This window comes from Mandrillus leucophaeus, unplaced genomic scaffold, assembly GCF_000951045.1.
Source record: "Mandrillus leucophaeus isolate KB7577 unplaced genomic scaffold, Mleu.le_1.0 Scaffold123, whole genome shotgun sequence".
NCBI classification, from domain to species: Eukaryota; Metazoa; Chordata; class Mammalia; order Primates; family Cercopithecidae; genus Mandrillus; species Mandrillus leucophaeus.
In genome coordinates, this window is record NW_012100654.1 from 4,349,417 (window position 1) to 4,372,692 (window position 23,276).

The window sequence follows — 23,276 nt, forward strand, 5'->3', positions numbered from 1 at the left end:
TGGCGGGGGAGCTCCAGTCATACAACTAGCTAGTGGCTCAGCCAGAACTAGAAATCGAAATTATAGCTAATTTCATCAGTCCACAAATCTCTGCTCTCTCACATGATCCCATTCTGAAGGTTCTCTGTTAATAATAATAAAAAAAAATTACTGATTGTTAAGAAAATCCAATGTTCTTAAATCCAAAGGCACATAGTACAGAATATTTTTATTCTGTTCATAAACCTACTTTATAAACCTCTAGTTTATTATGACTAACATTGATGCTAACATTAAAGTTGGCTTTTTAGAAATCTGGCAGACACTTCCTCAGTGCTATTCCAGTATTCAGAATTTAAATTCTATATATTTTTAATATGAAGTAATTTAGAATACATAAAAATACCTCCAAAACTCAATATGTCAATAGTTCAGAAACTTTCTCCCAATTCCTAATTATGCCATATCAAAATAAACTCTTAGGTCATATTCTTTAAAAAAAAAAAAAGTCTTTAAAAAAAAGTCATGTTTATAGGATTTTTTTGATGTTGAAAATGGCAAAAGTGCTGGAAATAGTTTTCCTTTATTTAGCCCAAGAAAAGGTGGGCAATAAAAAGGGTTTGAAATGTTATGAATTACCTACAGGAAAAAGGAAGATAGGAAAAGAGAAATAGACGTGGTGGTGGAAAAGTAATGAGCCTTCCAAAAACTTTGGTATCACAGCCTGTTTTCTTTCATAAAAATCTATTTTATTTTTGTATCCTTTACTAATTTTGGTCAATAATGATTCAATTAAAAATACCTACTGAGTATCTGCTATGGTCAAGGCACCTGCAGCTAGGCACTAAAGGGAATATGAAGATGAGTATTACAGTCTTGGCCCTAAAGAAGCTTTTAATATCTTATCAAATACCAGCTATAGAAAATACATTAAAAACACAGTGAAAATAATATTAGGTTAGCTATCACGGGGCTTAGCTTCTAGTCTTAGCTAAATTAATTAACCATATAATCTTTAGAAAATCACATTCTCTTTCTGTTTCAATTTCTCCAAAGATACTTTCTGTCTCACAGGATTTTTTTTTTTTTTTAGGCAGGGTCTTGCTCTGTCTCCCAGGCTGGACTGCAGTGGTGTGAAGGCAGCTCACTGCAGCCTCGACCTCCAGGCTCAAGTGGTCCTCCCACTTCAGCCTCTCAAGTAGCTGGGATGAAAGGCACGTACTACCACACCTGACTAATTTTTAAATTTTTTGTAAAGACAGGGTCTTGCTATGTTACCCAGGCCAGTCCTCCTGGCCTCAAGTGATCCTCCTGCTTTGGCCTCCCAAAGTGCTAGGATTACAGGCATTAGCCACCGAGGCTGGCCTCTCACAAGGTTTTTTTTTTTTTTTTGAGATGGAATCTCACTCACTCTGTTGCCCAGCTGGAGTGCAGTGGTGTGATTTCAGCTCACTGCAACCTCTGTCTCCTGCGTTCAGATTATTCTCCTGCCTCACCTCCTGAGTAGCTGGGACTACAGGCACATGCCACCACACCCGACTAATTTTTGTATTTTTAGTACAGATGGGGTTTCACCATGTTAGCCAGCTGCTCTTGAACTCCTGGCCTCAAGCAATCTGCCCACCTCAACCTTCCAAAGTGCTGAGATTACAAGTGTGAGCCACCAAGCTCAGTTTCTCTCACAATATTCTTATTAAGATCATATACAATAATCTCTCAGCAATGCAAAGGGGAAAAATGGCCTTAGTACTGGTCTGAGAGAGGTCTACTTCCCCTCATTTTGTTTCATTCCTTGTTTCTTGTCACATAACTTTTATTTTGCCTTTTTGTTTAAAAGTATGTATTAATACACATTCATAGTAGAAAATTTTGAAAAGAAATGCATAAAGAAGAAAAAAAATCATCTATAAACTGAATACCCCAAGTCAGACAACCACTACTAATATTTTGATTTTCCAGTCTTTTCTTCTTTCAGTTTTTTCCCTAATGCATCTCGCTCATGCTCTCGATCAATCAATACTTAATCATACATAGGTAACCACAGATATCATACTGAATATACAGCTTATGCACTGAATCATTTTATAGTCTATCAAGCATTTTCTCATTTCATTATTCTTTACAATAACTGTTAATGGTTTGTGATATTGTATTATACAGATATATAAAATCTCATTTAACCATTTTCCTAATGTTGGATAGTTGTTTCCAACAACTTATTTGCGAATACTAATAAAGCTGGTGTGAAAATCTTTGTATGTGAATATTAGCTACTTTCCAAATTATTTCTCTAGGGTAAGTTAAAATGTATGAACACTCTAGATCTTAGGAAATATACTCGCAAACTGTTTTTCAGGAGGGTTAGTAGTAATTTACATTCCCATCAGTAGTAGCTGACAGTGTCCGCTTCATCAGCATAGAGTATCACTATTTAAAAATACAAGCACACTGGGCGAGGTGGTGCACACCTGTAATCCCAGCACTTTGGGAAGCCAGGGCAGGTGGATCGTTTGAGCTCAGCCTGGGCAATATAGTGAAACCCTGTCTTCACAAAAAATTAAAAAATTAGCTGAGTATGGTGGCACATGCCTATAGTTTCAGGTACTTGTGAAGCTCAGGTAGGAGGACTGCTTGAGCCCAGGAGATCAAGGCTGCAGTGAGCCACAATTGCCTGGGCAACAGAATGAGACCCTGTCTCAAACAAACAAACAAACAAACAAAAAATAAATAATACACATACACACACACATACACACAAACACACACACACACTCTCTCACACACACACGTAAAACTTGGTGATTGGTTTCCTATTCCTGTTATAACAAATTACCACAAACTTAGTGGTTAAAATGATACAAATGCATCATCTTACAATTCTATAAATCAGAAGTCCAACATGGGACTCCAGGGCTAAAATCAAGGTGTTCGCAGGGCTGGGCTCCTTTCGAAACGCTCTGGAAGAGAATCTGTTTCCCTGCCTTTTCCAGTTTGTAGTGGCCGCCTGCATTTGTTGGCTTAAGGCCCCCTTCCTCTGTTTTCAAAAGCAGCAACTGCAGTTGCTGGAAAAGGCAAGGAAACATTCCTCCGACTTCTTCTTCCTCACATCTATCAGCCTTTCTCTTTATGATTTTCCTTTATTTTCATGTTCGAAAAAAATATCTTTCCCATGTGGAGATCAAATAAATAGCCCCATATATTGTTTCTCAGCTAAATATGTAACCATTTCATTTATTTGAATTTATTTTGATACATCATATGACACGAGGATACAAAATGGTCTTTTCCTTCCAAATAGGTAGCCAATTTGCTTGTGGCAGAGATGATTAACTATTACCCCAGCGTCATTCTGTTTTCCTTCTAGTTACAGAGGACCTTAAGTTTTTGCAGGAGTAAAAGTGCCCCTCACAGCTAGCTGGGGCCTTGTTATTACTAAGTTCAGGCCAATGAGACTAGAGCATGAAGACCTCAAGGTCACCTCCATGAAGAATGAAGACAACTGCTTCCCTGTACTCTGCTTCTTCCTGTGGGGTGCAATGTGACTACTGTGCTGATGAACTGGCTGTTTACTATACTGTCAAGGCTGTTTACTATACTGTATACCCGGGGAGAAGGTAGCAAGACAGAGGGGACCCAGGTCCCTAGACGACCTTGTAGATCAGAACTGCTACCTGCCCTGGCCCACCTGCTTACTCTGGACTATTAAATAAGAAAGAAATACCGTCTTCTTTGAGCCACGCTATTTTGATATCTCTTCATTACAGCAACTTAACTTGTCCTCCAATTGAGAAATTAGCTCAAGAATTGGGGTGCTGCATTCACAAAGGCACAAGATATTGGCACTGACTTAGTGGTCAGGCTGTAGGCAGAAAAGGCAGGTGACCTGTGGCAGCAGCAATACCACTGCTTGTGATGACCTGGGATTGGCTGGAAAAAAATCAGAACATTACTCTGTGTTTCCTGCCCCTTACTGAGTTTAGGATGGCACAAGAGAGATATAAAGAATTAGCTGGTTTGCAAGCAGAGATGGAACGGACAAGAGCTCTGCTAAGACAGTTTCTCTGCCCGAGGCCTGCAATATAAATTTAATGAGAATCCAGAAATTTGAAGTCTCAGGTTGCTTCTGAATCCAAACGGCAGGAAATAAAATGTGCTTCGGAGCCAGTCTAGCAGCAAAAATTAGGTTAAGGGTGTTATCTTTCTTCCCAGGCCTACTTTTTTCAGATGGCATCAAGGTAAGGCTACCACTAAAATGAGAAAATCTGCGATGGGTACCCAAGCTGGTAAAGGAAAGAGGAGATTCAACAGGTATAAGAACCATTAGCAGAAGGAGAAATATTTTGGCATGGCTACAGTTCATGGAACCTACCTGATGTAAATAGACCAAAAGACTACTAAGCATATGAGGGAAGCGTATTGCCAAGATACTATAAAACACTTCTACCAAGGTTTAAGACTGCTTGATCCCTAAAGTAATCTTCAGGTTCCCAAATCAGCATCAAGCAGAAGGTGAAATGTCCAACAACCACTTCAGGTGTGGTCACTGGGGATAATGGACAAAAAAGAGCCTTCCAGAGGACAAAGCCAAAAGCCACAAACAATAATCAAAGAAATTACTCTCAGAGAGCCACAAAGATCTGATAGAGCCCAGAGATTCTGGATTCTGAGCTGGATACACTAATTGGACAGGACTTCGAGTCTTCTCCATTGAGGAACGATGAATGTGTTCTCTGCATGGAAGAGGGGAGTGCATGGACATATGGAGGCATCTGACAGCAGAGACTCCTAACTGTTTCCGCCTATTTATTCTCCCTTTCTTTGTTTTGGTATAGCATCCTTGAGTTTAACTACATTCACTGCTGCTGAGCTGCTTTTCCAATCTCTCTTCCAGATCCACGTGGCCAAGTTTTAAGTCTGCAACCAATGAGATATGGCTAGAAATGACAAAAACAGGCTGGGCATGGGGCCCACATCTGTAATCCCAGTACTTTGAGAGGCTGAGGCAGGCAGAGTACTTGAGGCCAGGAGTTCGAGACAAGCCTGGCCAACATAATGCAATGCCATCTCTACTAAAAATATAAAAATTAGCAGGGCGTAGTGGCAGGTGCCTGTAATCCTAGTTACTTAGGAGGCTGAGGCAGGAGAATTGCTTGAACCGGGGAAGTGGAAGTTGCAGTGAGCCAAGATCACGCCACTGCACTCCAGCTTGGGTGACAGAGTGAGACTCTGTCTCAAAAAAAAAAAAAAGAAGATGTGGTCACCTGCCTTGGATATCCCACTTCCCCTCCTGTGGGCTGGAATGACAGCCAGATACAGACAATAATATCACCCTAGGAGATGCTGGAGCAACAACAGAGAAGGGACTTAGGTCCTGGAAGACCTTTCAAAACAAAGCTGCCTACTTCCCTTGAATAGTCCACTATCGTTTGGACCAGGGGTGTCCAATCTTTCAGATTCCCTGGGCCACACTGGAAGAAGAAGAACTGTCTTGGGCCACACGTAAAATATACTAACACTAATGACAGCTGATGAGCTAAAAGAAAAAAAAATCACACAAAAAAACTCATAATGTTTTAAGAAAGTTTACAAATTTGTTTTGGGCCACATTCAAAGCCATCCTGGTCAGCATGCATGCCATGGATTAGGCAAGCTTGTTTTAGATTGTTTCTTGAGAGAAAAATGAACTACTACCTTATTGAGCCTCAATATATTTGGTTTCTTTGTTATACAGCTCAGTCTGTACTTTACTGATACTAACATACACTGTCAATAAATGTTGATGGTTAAATTATAAATTTAAACGATGAAATCTGAGAATCAACAATTGTTAGCCATGTCTACTATGTCCATTTTTCTATTCAATTTTCAAAAATGCTCATGTTACTTATAAGTTATCTATTATATTTGCAACACCATTTCTCCTAGTTTGCATTTTAATTTTATAATGTTTTAAAGCATAAAGCTGCAAAATGTTGTTAAAATGTTAGCCTAACTCTAACCCAAAAACCTTTTCCCTTTGTGATTTGTGTGTTTGTTTGTTTTTGTTTTTGAGACAGGGTCTTGCTCTGTGGCCCAGGCTAGAGTGCAGTGACGTAATCTCGGCTCATTGTAACCTCCACCTCCCAGGTTCAAGTGATTCTCATGCCTCAGCCTCCTGAGTAGCTGGGATTACAGGCATGCACCATGCCTGGGTAATTTTTGTATTTTTAGTAAAGACTGGGTTTCACTATATTGGCCAGGCTGGTCTCAAACTCCTGACCTCAGACGATAAGCCTGCCTCGACCTCTCAAAGTACTGGGATTACAGGCATGAGCCACCACGCCCTGCTTTTATAAATCTTTTTACTCCCTTTTTTTCCCTGCTAAGTGCTCATCATGACTGATCATCTTTTCTTATCAATCTTTCTTATCTGAAGTCCATCTGACCACTATGCAGAAATACAGTCATGAGTTTTACTTGCCTTGAGTTGTCTGCAGTTTTAAGAGTCAAATTAAGGCAAATAGACTTATTAGAGGCTAATCCTTAATCTGCTTTAAAATAAGACATTAAATGTATTGTGTGATTATATTTTAGGATGGACAAGCACAAAGCTATTTGTTTAATCAATTATTATTTAAAGTGAAGATGGGAGGTAGTTCTCAAATTTAAATGAGTATAAGACTAGGGAACTAGGAAAGTAGTTGTCAAATTTAAATGAGCATAAGACTAATTAAAAGAGCTTGTTAAAACTGCTCATTCTCAGGGTTCACTCAAAAGCCTAACTCAGTGGGACTGGGTTGGGGCCCAGGGATCTGTATTTTAATAAGCAGGTAGTCTGTGAATTATATTTTAGAAGACATTGATATATGGGAATCTGAATCTTCTGTATTTTACTGGGAAGAGTCTTAGTTGTTAAATCTACCAATTGCTCCTTTTTACATCAAAAGATTCACATTTCTATGCTGGGGAAATTTATATATAACCCTTCCTTCTCTTTACTTTTCTCATTATTAAAGCTCTGAGGTGGTGATTTTAGTTTTACTTAGCTAGTGCTTTCAGTTAAAAAGGTAATACAGGATGGATACGGTGGCTCACACCTGTAGTCCCAGCACTTTGGGAGGCTGAGTTGGGAGGATCACTTGAGCCCACAGTTTGAGACCAACCTGGGCAAAATAGTGGGACTTTGTCTCTATAAAAAATTTAAAAGTTAGCCAGGCGTGATGGCACATACCTGTACTACCAGCTAAGTGGGAGGCTGAGGCAGGAAGATCCCTTGAGCCTAGGAGTTTGAGGCTGCAATAAGCTATGATCATACCACCACACTCCAGCCTGGGCAACAGAGTATCTCCAAAAAAAAAAAAGAAAAAAAAAAAAAGTAATATATGCACATGGTAAAAATATTCCCAAAAGTAGTAAAAAATAAAAAGTAAATGTCCTTTCCACCTCAGACTTCTATTTCTCAGATGCTTTCCCCAGAAAAAAACCAATGATACCCTTCCCATTTTTTTCTAAGTAAGAACATGTTAAACATAATATTCTAAAGTTTGCCTTTTAACTCAACAATATATTTTGGAGATATTTTCATATTAGGACTCACAGGACTTTTACTTCCTTTTCACAGTGCAATATGATTCCATGATACACTGCATCATAGTGAGTCCTTTGCTGAAGGCATCTGGGTTACAGCCAGCCTTCTGCTATTACAAGCAAAGCTGCACAAACATGGTAATTCTTGCAAATTCATAGAGCTTTATATGTGGGCTGATTTTCCGTAAGTGCAAATATAGGTGTAGGTTAAAGGACATGTATATTTGAATCTGGTAAATACTACCAAAGTGCCCTCCAAATAGAATGATGTCCCAAACTGCTCATACATCAGCAGCGCCTGTTTTTCCCCACATCTCAGGCATAGCACATTATGAATTTGTTTTCATCTTTGCCAGTAAATAGACATTTGTCTGCTATTTTAATTTTCATGTATTTAATTACAATGAAAGTTGAATATTCTCCTGAGTTCTCTAAAGTTCTCAAGAAAGAACTCTCTTGAACTTCTCTTGAGTTCATGCCATTTATATTTTGACTTCTGTAATTGCTTGCTCATATCTATTACCTATTTTCCTCTTGAGTTGCTATTTTTCTTACTGATTTCAAAGAACTAAGGAATTACTCATTTGTCTTATTGTTGCAAATATTTCCCAGTTAACTTATCTTTTGACTTTGTTTCGCAGTATATTCAATCATAAAGATAATCTAAATTTTTACATAGTCAAATGTATCAAGGCTCTTTTTTTATGGCTTCTGGGATTTGCGTCTTAATTGGAAGGCCCGCTCTACCCTCAGATTCTGTAAAACAGTCATGCTCTAATACTTTTATGATTCATTATTTACATGTAAGTCTTTGATCCAACTGGGATTTACTAAGTGGTAAGACAGGGAGATCTAGGTTCTTTTTCCTATTTATTCATACAGCTAAGCAGCTGTCACAAAATCATTCACGAAACAATTCACCTTTTCTGTTAGGGTCATTTTAAACATAATCCTGTCAGCTGCAAATAATTTCACAATGGAAATCACGTCTGTAATCCCAGCACTTTGGGAGGCCAAGGCAGGTGGATCACGAGGTCAGGAGATCGAGGCCATCCTGGCTAACACAGTGAAACCCTGTCTCCACTAATAATACAAAAAAATTAGCAGGTGTGGTGGTGGGCGCCTGTAGTCCCAGCTACTCAGGAAGCTGAGGCAGGAGAAGTGCTTGAACCTTGGAGGCGGAGGTTGCAGTAAGCCGAGATCGTGCCACTGCACTCTAGTCTGGGTGACAGAGCAAGACTCCATCTCAAAAAAAAAAAAAAAAAGAATTTCATAGTGGAGTGTATTTCTAGAAAGTCTATGTTTACTAGAACCAAACTATTTAATACATGCTGGTAAACATTAAGTATTGTTAATATTAATGAAAGTTACACTGAATTGAAAGATAATATGGTGTGTATTGGCACATGTTTACCTGTGTAATAAACCTGCACATCCTGCACACGCAACCCGGAACTAAATAAAATTTAAAAATATACATGGCATGTGTTATGGGAATCACTGGATATACCTATGATTAAGAGTAGATATAACTTACTATAAGTTCACCCTCCAGAAGTCCTTACGTTGTTTACTGGGAAAGCAATATAATATTTCACACCATAGAGTAAGCGCTCATTGCAATAGAGTGATGGCATTTACAATTTTTTGGGGTATTATTTGGCTCCAGATCATAGAAAAAAAAATGCTTTATAATTTGTTATTACAAGTTCCTTATTTGCCTAAGAGAAACGTGGGAAAATAATTTTTTTCCTGAATTTTCATCGGTACTATGCAAATAAAAGAAATACTGATACTATATATAAGTAGAACACCATTAGGAAGAGCTTGTCAGAATGCTGCTATTCTCATGTCTTGATACTTAAGGGAGCTAAGACACAGGAAGTCAAGGGTGCAGGGGAGCCATTCCAAAAGGCTGGGTCAGAAGCTCAAAAAGTTCTGAGTGAAACAAGGCCACAAAAACACAGACTTCTAAATGCTTGTTTCAACACTGGCGGAAACTGAAGCTTAAAAGTGATGGTTACAGACTCGATTTGTTGAAAATACATGTTCCAAGTGTAGCATTTTCATTTTAACAGCTGCATCATGCATTGTTAATAATACTGCTTAAAAGAAATGCTTAAAGACTACAAAACGAAGTCTTATTTCAAGGGGTTAATACTCCTGTAGTCTTTATAGATGAATGCCTAAGATTGAAAAATCAATTTATACACTCTTTTTATGAAAGATTCAATCTCTGAACTTTTTATTTCTACTTCTTACCTGTTCTACATTTGCTTACATTTCTTTATGAATTGTTTCTTTTTCATACCACCTTCTCCAACAAGATGGACAGTCAACTCTATTATTCCCAGAATTTTATATCTGGAAAGGATATAAACGGATATGAGACTGGAGACAAGTAATAGTATGCATGGCCCAAAACAGAAGAAAAGCTAGCAAAAATAATAATAGGCATTTTTTTTTGAGATGGGGTCTTGCTATGTTGCCCAGGCTGCTCTCAAACTCTAGGCACAAGAGATCCACCTGCCTCAGCCTCTCAAAGTGCTGGGATTACAGGTGTGGGTCACTGCATCTGGCCTTAATAGGCATTTTAAAAGAAAGCAGTGTTGAATTTAAGCTTACATGAAAATTTGTACTTAAAATCTGTGGATGCTTGAAAAAATACACCTCTGCATGTTTGAAAAATTAAGAGCATCTCAAATACAATAATGAGACTTGTGTTAAAATCTAACTCAGAAGGATGGAAAATTATGACCAGCTTTCCATAGAAACCAAATGACTGTACTATCTCCCTTTTAAAATATGAACCCTTGTACCCTAAATTTTCTAGAAAGAGAACACATTTTGAAAATTCAAAACTGAACATTTATTTTGAAACTGAAAAATTCTGTTCCAAAAGAAAGTCAACATCTTGTCCCTGAAATCCACTCTCCCCCACTTCTATGTTCCCCATCTGTTAATGGAATCGCCAATTTCAGAGTCTCTCGAGTGAAACTTCCAGCATATCACTCCCATCTCTTTTTCTCACATTTCCCCTCAGGTCTGTGCCACCCTTTCCATTCCCCCAACTTCCCACAGCATGGAATCATTCTGGACTCCTTTCTCTTACTCCCCATATCTGGTCCATCAGCAAATTGACCAGAATATAATTATATTTTGAATATTCAAGATGATCAGAATTTGACCACTTCTCACCACTCCCACTACCACTACTATGGTCCAAGCCACCATCATCTCTCACCTGGTTTATTGTACTCGTTTCCCAACTTTCCTTACTTATGCCCATGATCTCAAGCTTCAGTCCATTCTCGGTGGAGCAGCCGAACACCATGGCACTCTCAGCTCAAAACCTCCAAAGGTTTCCTAGCTCAGAAAAAGCTGAGGAGATGACGTGGTCTTAAAGAATCTGGTCCCACACTCCCACTACCACCCCGTAACTGCTCTGACGTCATTTGCTACCTGCTCTTCCCATGCCACACCAGCCTCCCTGCCAGGCATCCCTGTCCCTTCTTCTGCCCTGAATTCTTGCGGTTCTCTCTGCATATAACACTTGATTCCTAGATACTGCATCATCCATTACTTCTGTCAGGTTTTTATCCCAAAAGGTGATCTTCCCAGTTCGGTTTTTCTTTCTGAAATCTCACCATCCTTTCTTTGCCTTTTCATATCTTTCTTTCCTATTTTACCCTCCCTGGCACATACTATATATTATACTTATTTATCTAGTTTATTGCTGCTTTCCCTGAGTGGAATGAAACTACATCACATACACAGTATGTAATGTAATGTACATTACATAGTAAATTACTACGTACTATGTAAATGTACTATGTACTATGTAACGTACTATGTAATTTACTACATTACATAGTAATTTTTATCTGCTTTGTCTTTTGTCATATTCCCAATGACCACAAGAGAGGCTGGCACATAGTAGAAGCTCAGTGAATTCTGTTGAATGAATGAATGACCTAATAAATGAACCAACAAAAGAATGACTCCAGCTTGGGGTCCCACTGTATCATTCCAGGTCTTCTGCCAGCAATCTCTACCCCTTATAATCAATCCAACATGTCTCAATCCATAGTGAATATAACACAGATCTGAAACTAGCGCTCCTCTGATTAAGAGCCTAAGGGGCTTCCCACTATCCAGTGAGTAAAGTACGCTGTTAATAACATAGGATGGCATCGAGACTCTTTAGAATCAAAATATCACCTTCTAACCTCATCTCTTTACATCCCATTTTTACACCTTAATCTGTAGACCAATATCTCTCGAACTTGAGTAATTTATGGGTCCTTCTGAAAGGGAAAAAATTTCTCAATGACTCTCAAGGTCACATTCAAGGACCCCAGTCTGGGAAACACTAATTTAAGAAATTGGCATCCTGGTCAACAAAAACATCTTTTTATTGCAGATTATTACTGGTAAAATAATATTGTATTATAACCAATATAAAAACAAAATTTAAAACCTTCGTATACCTTACACTCTCTAAGAATAAATCTATGGTCCCAGTTGCAGAAAGGCTGCTATTTACAAATAAGACTACCTATTCACCCCAGAAAAGACCTATGCTTACCTGCCTCCATGGCTTCACTCTTGCTAGTCCCCCATCCTGGAATACCCTTCCCCTGACTATAGTTACCAACATTCTACTCATCATTCAAGGCCGAGTTTAATTACCACCACCTTTATGGACTCCTCTTTTTGATACCTGCAGCCAAAACTTCTACTAGTCTCTTGGGGCAATTTTGTATTTCTTCTGTAGCATTAACTACACTATTACATAAATAGTATGTTATACTATTATACTTACAAATGGTATGTTATACTATTATTTTCTCATGATAATTGTTCCTGAATAATATGAAGCTTAACTTGCCCTTTTTATTTCCACAACAACCAGTATAGCGTCTTTCATGACAATAAATGTCAATTAAATTAATCATCATATAAGGTAAAAAAATAAATGCTTCTATAAATATGACCCTTTACTGATCTTCTTAAAAATGTATACACAAAATAAAATGAAAAATGAGGGAGAAATGTTATCGACAGGATTTACCTTCTTTTAAGCATTAAGTCTGATACAGGTATGCATCTTAGACCAGTTCCCAAAACCATAAGGAAGGATGTCAGGAGCACAGTTATCCGGAGACCTAAAATGAAAAGAAAAACATTGAAATTACCTTGATTTTCTCCTAAGTCCACTGTTAAAAATAAAGATTACTTTTAGTCAAACATACTGACATGATATGCTAATATTATGGCTTTTCTGTATAACTTTAAAAATGGGGGGAAAAAAAGACGACGAACCGTACATGCTGAAAATGAAATGATGGGCTGGGCATGGTAGCTTATGCCTGCAATCCTCCTTGCACTTTGGGAGGCCCAGGTGGGCAAATCACCTGAGCTCAGGAGTTTGAGGCTAGCCTGGGTAACATGGTAAAACTGTCTCTACTAAAAATAAAAAAAAATTAGCTGTTTGTGGTGGCACACACTTGTAATCTCAGCTACTTGGGAGACTAAGGCATGAGAATTGCTTGAACCTGGGAGGCAGAGGCTACAGTGAGCTGAGATCGCACCACTTCACTCCAACCTGGGCGACAGAGTGAGACTCTGTGTCCAAAAAAAGAAAAAAGAAAATGAGATGATTCTAACTTTAATGGAAAACAGGAATGTTCATATCAAAGACGGAGGAAGAAGTTCTATTAAGTTTAATTTTTCAAAAGGAATGTCTAAAATGCTCCATTCAGATATAATACTTAAAAATATGGCAAATAATTTAAAAAGACTAGATATTTTAGTTTTACATCTCTAATAGAAAAATTTGAATTTTCAAATGTAAGCTGCTAATAAAAAAACTCTTAACTGTCCCTAAAAAGTATTTTAAGGTGATAGATCATAGCTTTAAGATTTCTCAAAAATGACAACTAGGGAACTACATATTTTATAATCAGAACAAGCTAATGCTTGTTAAAGGGTCATAGGAAGTGGTCCTCTCTGATTATCAATATAATCACAGTCTTTATTTATTCTTGATTTATCCAACGGTTTTCATTATAAAATAATGCTTAATAATGTTAAAAAATCATGGCTTAGGACTTTGGAAGACAACGTGGATCAGATAGTTTTTTCCCATTGTATTCCAAACACAACAATTACTTTGAAAATGTGTGTCAGTGGTTGTTCACACAGAGGGCAAAATATACAAATATAAAAATAAGATAATCAGAAATAGACACAATATTCTAGCTATGGCAGAATAATCTAACAGAACCCTTTCTTCCTATTGTTGGAATGCTACACCTCTGTTAATACTAAATTAACATATCTTACTGTTTGTGGCAGTCACATCATATAGGTGGTTCACACTAAGTCTATGGCAAAGGTGGCCACATTGCTTCAAATTTTTCCCAAATCCAACATCACCTCGAAACCATTTCACACAGAGAACAGACATAAACTGATTAATGTAATATTTCTTTTTTTCCCAGGGCTCTCTCTCTCTCTTTTGGCAGAGGGTACATGGTTAAATGTTTGGTTTTCAAAGAGCTACTCTGCTTGAAGGAAACTGAAAGTCAACAAGACTATAATTATGCAGATCAAACATAGCAAAGAAAATAAACTTGAGATCCAGATCAGGCATACACGCTACGTTAAGGATAATTTGTGATATGAACTGAATTACTTTATAATATTCTTATATAATCTGAATATGATTAATACAATTTACCAGAAGGAATACCATAGGGAACTGTGTTTCTTGGTAACAAGTAATGCATACATACTGCTCATTTACTGCTTCTACTAACAGAATACAGACTTTAAAAATCACATTACAGCCACAGGAAAGTACAATTAACAAAAAGTACATACATGGTCATAAACATCCTAAAATCACAAGACGTTGCTCTTATAAGGATATACTGGGTACCCTACAAGATACTGAATAGAATTTTTATAGGTTGGGGACCATAAGGCTTACATTCTACATGATACTTATTTTTTTCTAAAGAGTTTGTTTGCAATTAAGGTAAGCAGACACCAAGCAAAGCAATGAGGCATTATTTATGGCCATATGGTCCAATAACTAGGCTTCCTATTGTTACTGCTAAAGGCTACCATACTTCACTCAGTTATGCTTTTTATCAAGTATTTCACAATACAACAGCTAATATAAACTTTTAAGAGTAAAGAAATTGTGAAAAACTGCTTACTAAAGCAACCTCTGGCCAGGCACCGTGGTTAACGCCTATAATCCCAACACTTTAGGAGGTGGGAGGATCCCTTGTAGCCAGAAGTTTGAGATTAGCCTGGGTAACATAGTGAGACCCCATCTCCACAAAAATACAAAAATGAAAAATAAAGCAACCTCACAAGTACAGTGTGGTGGCTTTCTTGTGTATTTTTAATTGCTGCCAAGTGTTTAATCTATCCCAGCTGGCGATCTTGAATAAAATGCTTTCCTCATGTCACTCACATCTTGACAAGGCATGACTCTAGAATTCCATGTCATCAAAAAGATATCAACTCATCAAGGGAGAGGACTTATGAGGACCCCAGGAGAATAGCCTTATATAGTTTGGATATTTGTCCCCACTCAGGTCTCATGTTGAAATGTAATCCCCAATGTTGGAGGTGAGGCCTGGTGGGAGGTGTTGGGATCACAGGGACAGATTCTCGTGAATGGCTTGGGCCATCCCCTTGGTGATGACTGAGCTCTTGCTGAGTTCACAGGAGATGAGATCTGGCCCTTTAAAAGTGTGTGGCACCCCCTCCCCCACTTTCTCTCTCCTGCTCCTGCTTTCACCAAGTGGCATGGCTGCTACCTCTTCACCTTCCATCGTGATTGTAAGCTTCCTGTGGCCTCCCTGAATGATGAGCGAATGCCAGCACCATGTTTCCTGTAAAACCCGCAGAACCATGAGCCAATGAAACCTCTTTTCTTTACACATTACCCAGCCTCAGGTATTTCTTTATAGCAATGCAGGAACTGCCTAACACATTGGCTTCTGAGACATATAGGACTGTTACATAAATAGACCCCAAGTGATTACAACAGTAATAGGATGTAAGTGCAAAAGCCACCTGTGAACAATTTCAGAAAAACAAACATCATTGAAAATAAAAACATTTCTTTTCAAACACGACATCCAACATTCAGAATGCTTCCTTTCAACAGATGCAATAACTCCTTTTGCTGGGGACCACTGAGTGTAGGAATGGAAGCCTCCACTGCAGATGTCTAAAGAATCAGGCTGCAGAGTTGACTAAATCCCTCCCCCAAAACCCACACACCCATAGTGGAAGCATGGAAAGTCAGCAACAGGCACAGAGCTCACCTGCTAAGACCACCCCCTTCCCTGGCTCCACACTTCCATCAGCTGAAGTGAAGATGAGCTCTGCTGGCTCTGGGGTAGATCCTCTTTTCTCTGCTCATAACCTTCACAGCCTCGTCACCCTAATCTGCCTTGGAGATTGTCAGAACTAATGACATCATGCCTGTTTTTCCTGTTTAAATCAGACACAAAAGATTCAAGATTCACAGGTCATCCTTATCCTGCTAGGGCTTTATACATCCCCTAATGAGACCTCATCTCTGCCACCTACCTCCTCAACCCCAGAAACCTACCTCTGTGCCTTCTGGAGTGCTCAGGCATAATCAGTGGAATCACTACCTTCCTGAAGCTCTTCTCCAAACATTCTCTCTACCTTCTTACTCCCAGAGAAATCCCTTACATTGCTTTCCCTGCCACTTCCAGATCATTCCTACTCTCTCTGCCCACAAGTTACCCAAGTTACCTGGTCTTTTTTCTCCCCATGCTTTTAAGAATTTCTCTTTATCAATGGTTTTAAAGAAGTATGAACATGATGTGCCTTGGTGTAGGATTCCTTATGGGTCTTCTCCTGGGATTCTTAAATTTCTTAGATTTGTGGGTGTATAGATGTCATTAAATTTGGAAAATGTTTTGACCATTATTTCTTCAAACATTTTTTTTGCATCACTCTATCTCACTCCATGCTCTCCCTGCTTACTTTTCTCTCTTCTCCTTCTGAGACTCCAATTACATGCATAGTATGCAATTACATACTCCAATTACATGTAAATTGTCCCACAGCTCACTGATAACTCATGTCTTTTGTTTGATCATTTTTAGTCTTTATTTCTCTGTGTTCCATTGTGGATAGTTTCTAGTGCTATATATTCAAGTCACACTGACCTTTTCTTCGGCAATGTCTAGTCTGCTGTTATATCCTGTCTAGTATATTTCTGTCATCTCAGACATTGATTATATTTTTCACCTTCCACACTGATCACATTTTTCATTTCTAGAAGTTCAATGTTGTTCTTTTTTTTTTTTTTGAGACAGAGTCTCGCTCTGTCACCCAGGCTGGAGTACAGTGGCGCGATCTCGACTCACTGTAAGCTCCGCCTCCCGGGTTCACACCATTCTCCTGCCTCAGCCTCCTGAGTAGCTGGGACTACAGGCACCCGCCACCACGCCCGGCTAATTTTTTGTATTTTTTAGTACAGACGGGGTTTCACCGTGTGAGCCAGGATGGTCTCGATCTCCTGACCTCGTGATCCACCCACCTCGGCCTCCCAAAGTGCTGGCATTACAGGCGTGAGCCAACGCGCCCGGCCCAATGTTGTTCTTTTTCTGTCCTCTTTGTCTCTCTTTAATGTGTTCACGCTTTCTTTCTTCTATCTTCTTGAACATCTGTAGTATGTTTACAGAGATTTTTCCATTACAGGTCTTGGGAACATGAACTATTTCCAGCCTGTGTGATCCTGGGGAACTGTTCTGCCTGTTCTTTTTTGGCAGGCCTTCCTCCAGTCTTGGCTAATTTCCTCACATGTATCCTCTGATCAGTTTTCTGCTGAAGACTCAAGAGGAACACCCTGCCGATCCAGAACATTCTCTGTGAAGTTTCCTCCTCCATTGTTTTCTACCTGAAGAATTCTAGCTATGTTGTCCTCTTCGAATTCTCACCTCCGTCTCCTTAATTCAGGAAAACTGCTGGGCTCTGAGTGAGCTCCCCATTTCTGTGCTCCTGTCTGGCAATTCTCTCTGGATAGTAAACTGAAGCAGTCATAGGGATCACTGCCCTGTCCTGCCCTGCCTGTCGACCAATGTTTGAAAACCATTGTTTTATGTATTTTGTTTTGTTCTAATATTTATTTATTATTATTTTTTAGAGATAGGGTCTCATGATGTTGCCCAGGATGGTCTTGAACTCCTGGCCTGAAGTGGTCCTCCTTTCTCAGCCTCCCCAGTGGCTGGGATTAAAGGTGTGCCATGCCCAGCTCCTGAAATTTATTTAGTTCCATATATTTTGATTCCTTATTTTTCATTTTTAATTAAGATAGAAGGATAAATTCAGTTCCCATTACTCCATCATGGCCAGAACAGCCTTTGGTCTAATTTTTTCTGACTAATACCCACTGCTCCTTGCTGTGGTTGTCTACAGACCACCACACACCTGCCTCCCGGTTATTCGCCTTCACTGCTTAAAGATGTCTTGGCTCATTGTTACTCCTCAGGACACTATCCTTTCATAAACCTGGTGATTTCAATATCCACTACATGATCCTTTCAGTATGCTAGCCTCTCAGATCTCTGACCTCTTGTTCCATGGTCTGAGGTAGGCTCTTAGCCCTACCTTAGCCATCCACGCTTTTGTTTATACTCTGACCTTATCTTTACCATAACTGCATCCATGTCATAATCTCAATTTCTTTTTTTTTTTTTGAGACGACGTTTTGCTCTTTGTCTGGAGTGTAATGGTGCGATCTCGATCTTGGCTCGCTGCAACATCCGCCTCCTGGGTTCAAGCAATTCTCCTGCCTCAGTCTCCCGAGTAGCTGGGATTACAGGTGCCCGCCACCAGGCCTGGCTAATTTCTTGTATTTTTAGTAGAGAGGGGGTTTCTCCATGTTGGCCAGGGTGGTTTTGAATTCCTGACCTCAGGTGATCCACCTGCCTTGGCCTCCCAAAGTGCTGGGATTACAGGCCATAATCTCAATTTCAAGCACCCCATTCCTCAACCATGGCCTCCTCTCTTTCCCATTCATTCTCTCTAGTAGTCTAACAAGAACAAATTCTTGATTCAATATGGAATGACAGTTTGGGAGCTTGCTATTTCTTCTCAACCACCTCATGTGTTTTCTTTGTCCTCCTTAGATTCCATGGTCCATTGTCAGATTTCTCTCTACCTAACCCTCTACTCTTGGTCTGCACTTTGTCAGTCCTATTCACCTGGTAAAACTGTAACTCTGGTTAAATCTCTCTGCCAACTCTGCCCATGCCTGTACTTGCCCAGCAGAACAGGCTGGAGGGAAACACACAACCATGCTGACTGGTCTCACTTCAAATTAATGATCAGTCACTGAAAGCAGCCCTCAGTGCTACCCAACAATCCTACTACAACTTCCTAAACCATGTGTCCTTCATTTTTCCATAAAATAGTTTCATAATTTATCCTCTCTCATTTGTTCCCTATTTGTATCCTCTCTCTCTGTTCCCCTATTCAGGGGATCATTTGTATCCTCTCTCTCTGATCCCTCATCAGGGGATCATTCTGTTTCTTATTTTTCTGAGGGGGAAAAAAGCAAAGATAACTTCTACAAGCTCTTATCATCCATCATCTGCATCTGTATGTGTATACTCTTATCTTCTTTCCTGTTACTACTAAAGAGTCAACTGTCAATGCTTCCATCTAAGGCCAACTTGTCTACCTGTGCCCTGGAGGACCGCATCCCATCTTGCCTACATGGCTACAGCAGTTCCTCCCTTTCCCTCCAGCATCATCAATTTCCCCCTTTTTATGGAACTGTTACGATGTTGCATTATATAGATATGCTTTAGTATCTCTTACCGAAAAAAGAAAAAAACAAAACAAAACCCAAACCTCCTTAGTACCCACATTCCCTCTGGCTACTGCCCATTTCTCTGTTGCCCTTTATGGCATAACTTCTTGAAAGAAATGTCTACACTCACTGTCTTTGATTCTTCTCGTTGCATTTTATTTCAGACTCACCACATCATTCCAGGGAGATGATTCTTTTAAAGGACACCAAAAGATCTCCATGTTGCTAAATCCAGTGCTCTATTCTCAGTCCTCACTAGCTGGTTCTTTGTTGTCTTCCCAACCTCTAAATGTTGTAATGCCCCAAGGCTCAGTCCTCTACTCCAGGGAAGCTCCACCCTTCTCCACAGGTGATCTCACCCAGTCCCACAACACTTTTTATACATTTTTTTCTTTTTCTTTCTTTCTTTTTTTTTTTAACCAATAAGAATGAGCTTGAACCAGACCCATGACTTTAAATACCATTATAGGCTGACAACTCCCAAATATGCTGCACAGGCCTCTCCCCTTAACTCCATACTTGTATATTCAATTGACAGTTTAATTTGTCTACTTGGATATCTAATAGGCATTTCAAATCCCTGATCTCCATGCCATCTGTTCCAAAATTGCTCTTTCTACAATCTTCCACAAATCAGTAAATTGAAGCTCTATTCTCCCAATCAGTAATACTAAAAAGTTGAGAAACAGCTTAGACTCGTCTCCTTCCTTCACGCTCCACATCTCATCCTTCAACAAATACTGGTGAATCTACTTTCAACACATATCTGCAATCTAACCACTTCTCAAATCCTCCACTATCACCTTAGTCAAAAGCCACCATCAGCTCCCATCTGGGTTATTCTACTCGCCTAACTTGTCTCCCTGTTCTGGCTCTTGTCCTAAAGACAAGAGCGTAGTCATTGTTTTACTATTCCACGGAAAGCCGGTCAATGGAGTGAGGCCTCCTCACTTGATAATGGCTGAGATGCCATTTAAGAATGACTTACAGGGCCCTGTATCTCCTGGCCTCTCACTAACTCTCTGACCTCATTTCCTATCACTGTTTCCCTCACTGGCTCTACTCCAGCCACAAAGGCCTCACTGCTCTTTCCTGGATATGCCAGACAAGTTTGGAATCTTTATCTTTGCTGTTCCCTTTGCCAGAAACAGTCTTCTCCAGAACTAACATGTCAGGTGTCATTTTTCCTTCAGGTGTCTGCTCAAATACACCTTATCAGTGATGCCTTCCCAAAACCCTATGTAAAGTATAATACCATCCTATCACATTCCCTTCCTCCTTTACATTGCTTTTCTCCAAACCATGTATCAATATCACCAAGTGACATACTAAATATTTGCTTTTCTTGTTTGCTGTCTCGATCTCCCTATTAGGAGGAGGGTCTGTGAGGGCCATATCCCCAGTGCATGGAACACACTGGGTTGCCATCTCCTTGAAACTTTTAGTTAGCTTCGAGGGCACACTTGGTCTTGGCTCTGTGATCTCTCTAGCTAGTCCTTTTCTGTCTCCTTGCTGGTAAATGAAAAAGGGTGGGAAGGTACAAACCCATTTTAGGAAGATAACCAGTCTTTCTTCCATACTAATCAGGCTGGGGCTTGAGGCAGCACAAAGACCAAGAACCACCTACCCTCCAGGGTACAAGACACTTTAGTGCCTTGCTTGAGCCTAGGAGTTCAAGACCAGCCTGGGCAACATGGTGAGAACCCGTCTCTGCAAAAAATACAAAAAACTAGCCGGGCTTGGTGGTGCATGCCTGTAGTCTCCGCTACTCAGAGGCTGAGACGGGAGAATCACCTGAGCCAAGGGAGGCTGAAGTTGCAGGGAGCCAAGATCACACCACTGTACTCCAGCCTGAGTGACCAAGTGAGACTCTGTCTCAAAAAAAAAAAAAAAAAAGAAGACATTTTAGTACCCAAGGATGCCAGAAGCAAGAAAGAACTTTCTTTCTACGTGTGTAGTGGAACACCTGTAGCAGGAAAGCCAACATATAAAAGTGTATTTGCTTTCTTCTACTAAAAATGAAAACTACTTCCTAATAAAGAGAATTTTAAAATATATTTTTTATTGCTGCAATCAAAGGAAAATATAAAATTGAATTCACCATATAGTCTCAAGAACTACTGAAGAACTGAAGTACCTTATTTGATAAAGTGAACAGGTAGTTTCTAATTTATCCTGCCACGGATGGATAGTAGGTACAATTATAATAAGAAGGGTGCAAATTAACATTTTTCTACCATAAAAAACAAGGTTGGCTAAATTTGGGGAATAATACTGAAAAATGCTCCTGATAAAAATAAAAAGAAACTACAGCTCAGCATTTTCCCCTGAATTTAGCCAAACTTGTTAAGGGAATGACCAAGGAATTATCACAGATTGGAGGAAACTAAAGAGAAATAACAACTAAATGCAACAGAGGACCCCAGACTGAATCCTGGAACAGAAGAAAAATACATCAGCGGAAACAAAATCTTTTTTCTTTTTTAAAAAATATTATTGTAACATTGATGAGAGGTAAAGTACTTCTTTGGGTTTGTTTGTTTGTTTGTTTTGAGACAGGGTCTCATTCTGTCACCCAGGCTGGAGTGCAATGCAGCGATCATGACTCACTGCAGCCTCTACTTCCTGGGCTCAATTGATCCTCCAGCCTCAGCCTCCCCAGTAGCTAAGACTACAGGCGCATGTCAACATGTCCGGCTAATTTTTGTATTTTTTGTAGAGTTGGAGTTTCATCATGTTGCCCAGGCTGGTCCCTAACTCCTGGGCTCAAGTGACCCACCCACCTCAGCCTCCCAAAGTGCTGAGATTACAAACGTGAGCCACTGAGCCCAGCAGAAACCCAAAGAAAATCAATATTTAGTTTAAAAGCAAACAACAAAAACCCAAAGAAAATCTCCATTTGGTAGGAGAAGCCCTTCCTCGGTATCTAGTACACATCTTCTGCAAAAGTATTTGCTGTAGCTGGAAGTTCTACAGCTGTTGAGACACACCCATTCAGGGCTGGATATCTTTGTTAGAAGGTCCTTCCTTGTATTGCTTTGAGTTACATTCCTTTGTAACTTGACTCAGTCTAGTTCTTCCTTCTAGAACTACACATAAGTCTAATTCCTCTTTTACTTGATCTTCACAGTCTATATTTTGCCTCAAGTTTCTTTTTGAAGTGTGATATACCCAAGTTCCCTTCACTTTACACATGATGATTTTTATACCCTTTATCATTCTTGTGGCAGAACCTTCAAAGTTCTGCAGTTTGTCAAATGGCCTTCTCAGAATCAAGCTCAGAACTAAACACTAATGTAGAGCCTATCAAACTATTTCGCTTCTTGTTTTGGACACCATGCTTCTATGCCTAAAACTGTCCTTTCTTTTTTAGCAGCTACATTACATTGTTGATCATTAAGGAATTTACAATCAACTATTCCTTAGTCTATTTCACATGGATTCCAATGAAGTAATTCCAGTGAAGGAGGAGAGAAGGAAGCACAGCTACTAACATGACCCTGCCATTATTACTCTCTTAATAACCAACTAATTTTGAGTGCTAACTACATGCCAGACAATTGCAATTCTATACCTACCTACACTTGACTTTTGCTGAGGTTTGAATGTGTTCCCCTCAAATTCATATTTTGTTTATTCATTTATTTTTCTGAGACGAGTCTTGCCCTGTTACCCAGGGCAGAGTGCAGTGGTGCCATCACAGCTTACTCCAGCTTCGACCTCCTGGGCTCAAGCAATCCTCCCACCCCAGCCTCCCAACGTGCTGGGATTACTTGAGCCACGGTGCCTGGCCTCAAATTCACATTTTGAAATCTTAACCCCCAAAATGATGGAATAAGAAGGTGCA

At 39.6% G+C, this 23,276-nt stretch overlaps 1 protein-coding gene across 1 annotated transcript in view; it reads right to left on the minus strand.

The window, feature by feature from the left end:
• Nucleotides 1–23,276, minus strand: part of DIRC2 (disrupted in renal carcinoma 2) — an 84,194-nt gene that overhangs the window by 59,039 nt on the left and 1,879 nt on the right. The window contains exon 2 of the mRNA XM_011971558.1: nucleotides 12,620–12,713. Within this exon, the coding sequence (XP_011826948.1) occupies nucleotides 12,620–12,713 (94 nt within the window). The remainder of the gene's footprint in view (nucleotides 1–12,619; nucleotides 12,714–23,276) is intronic.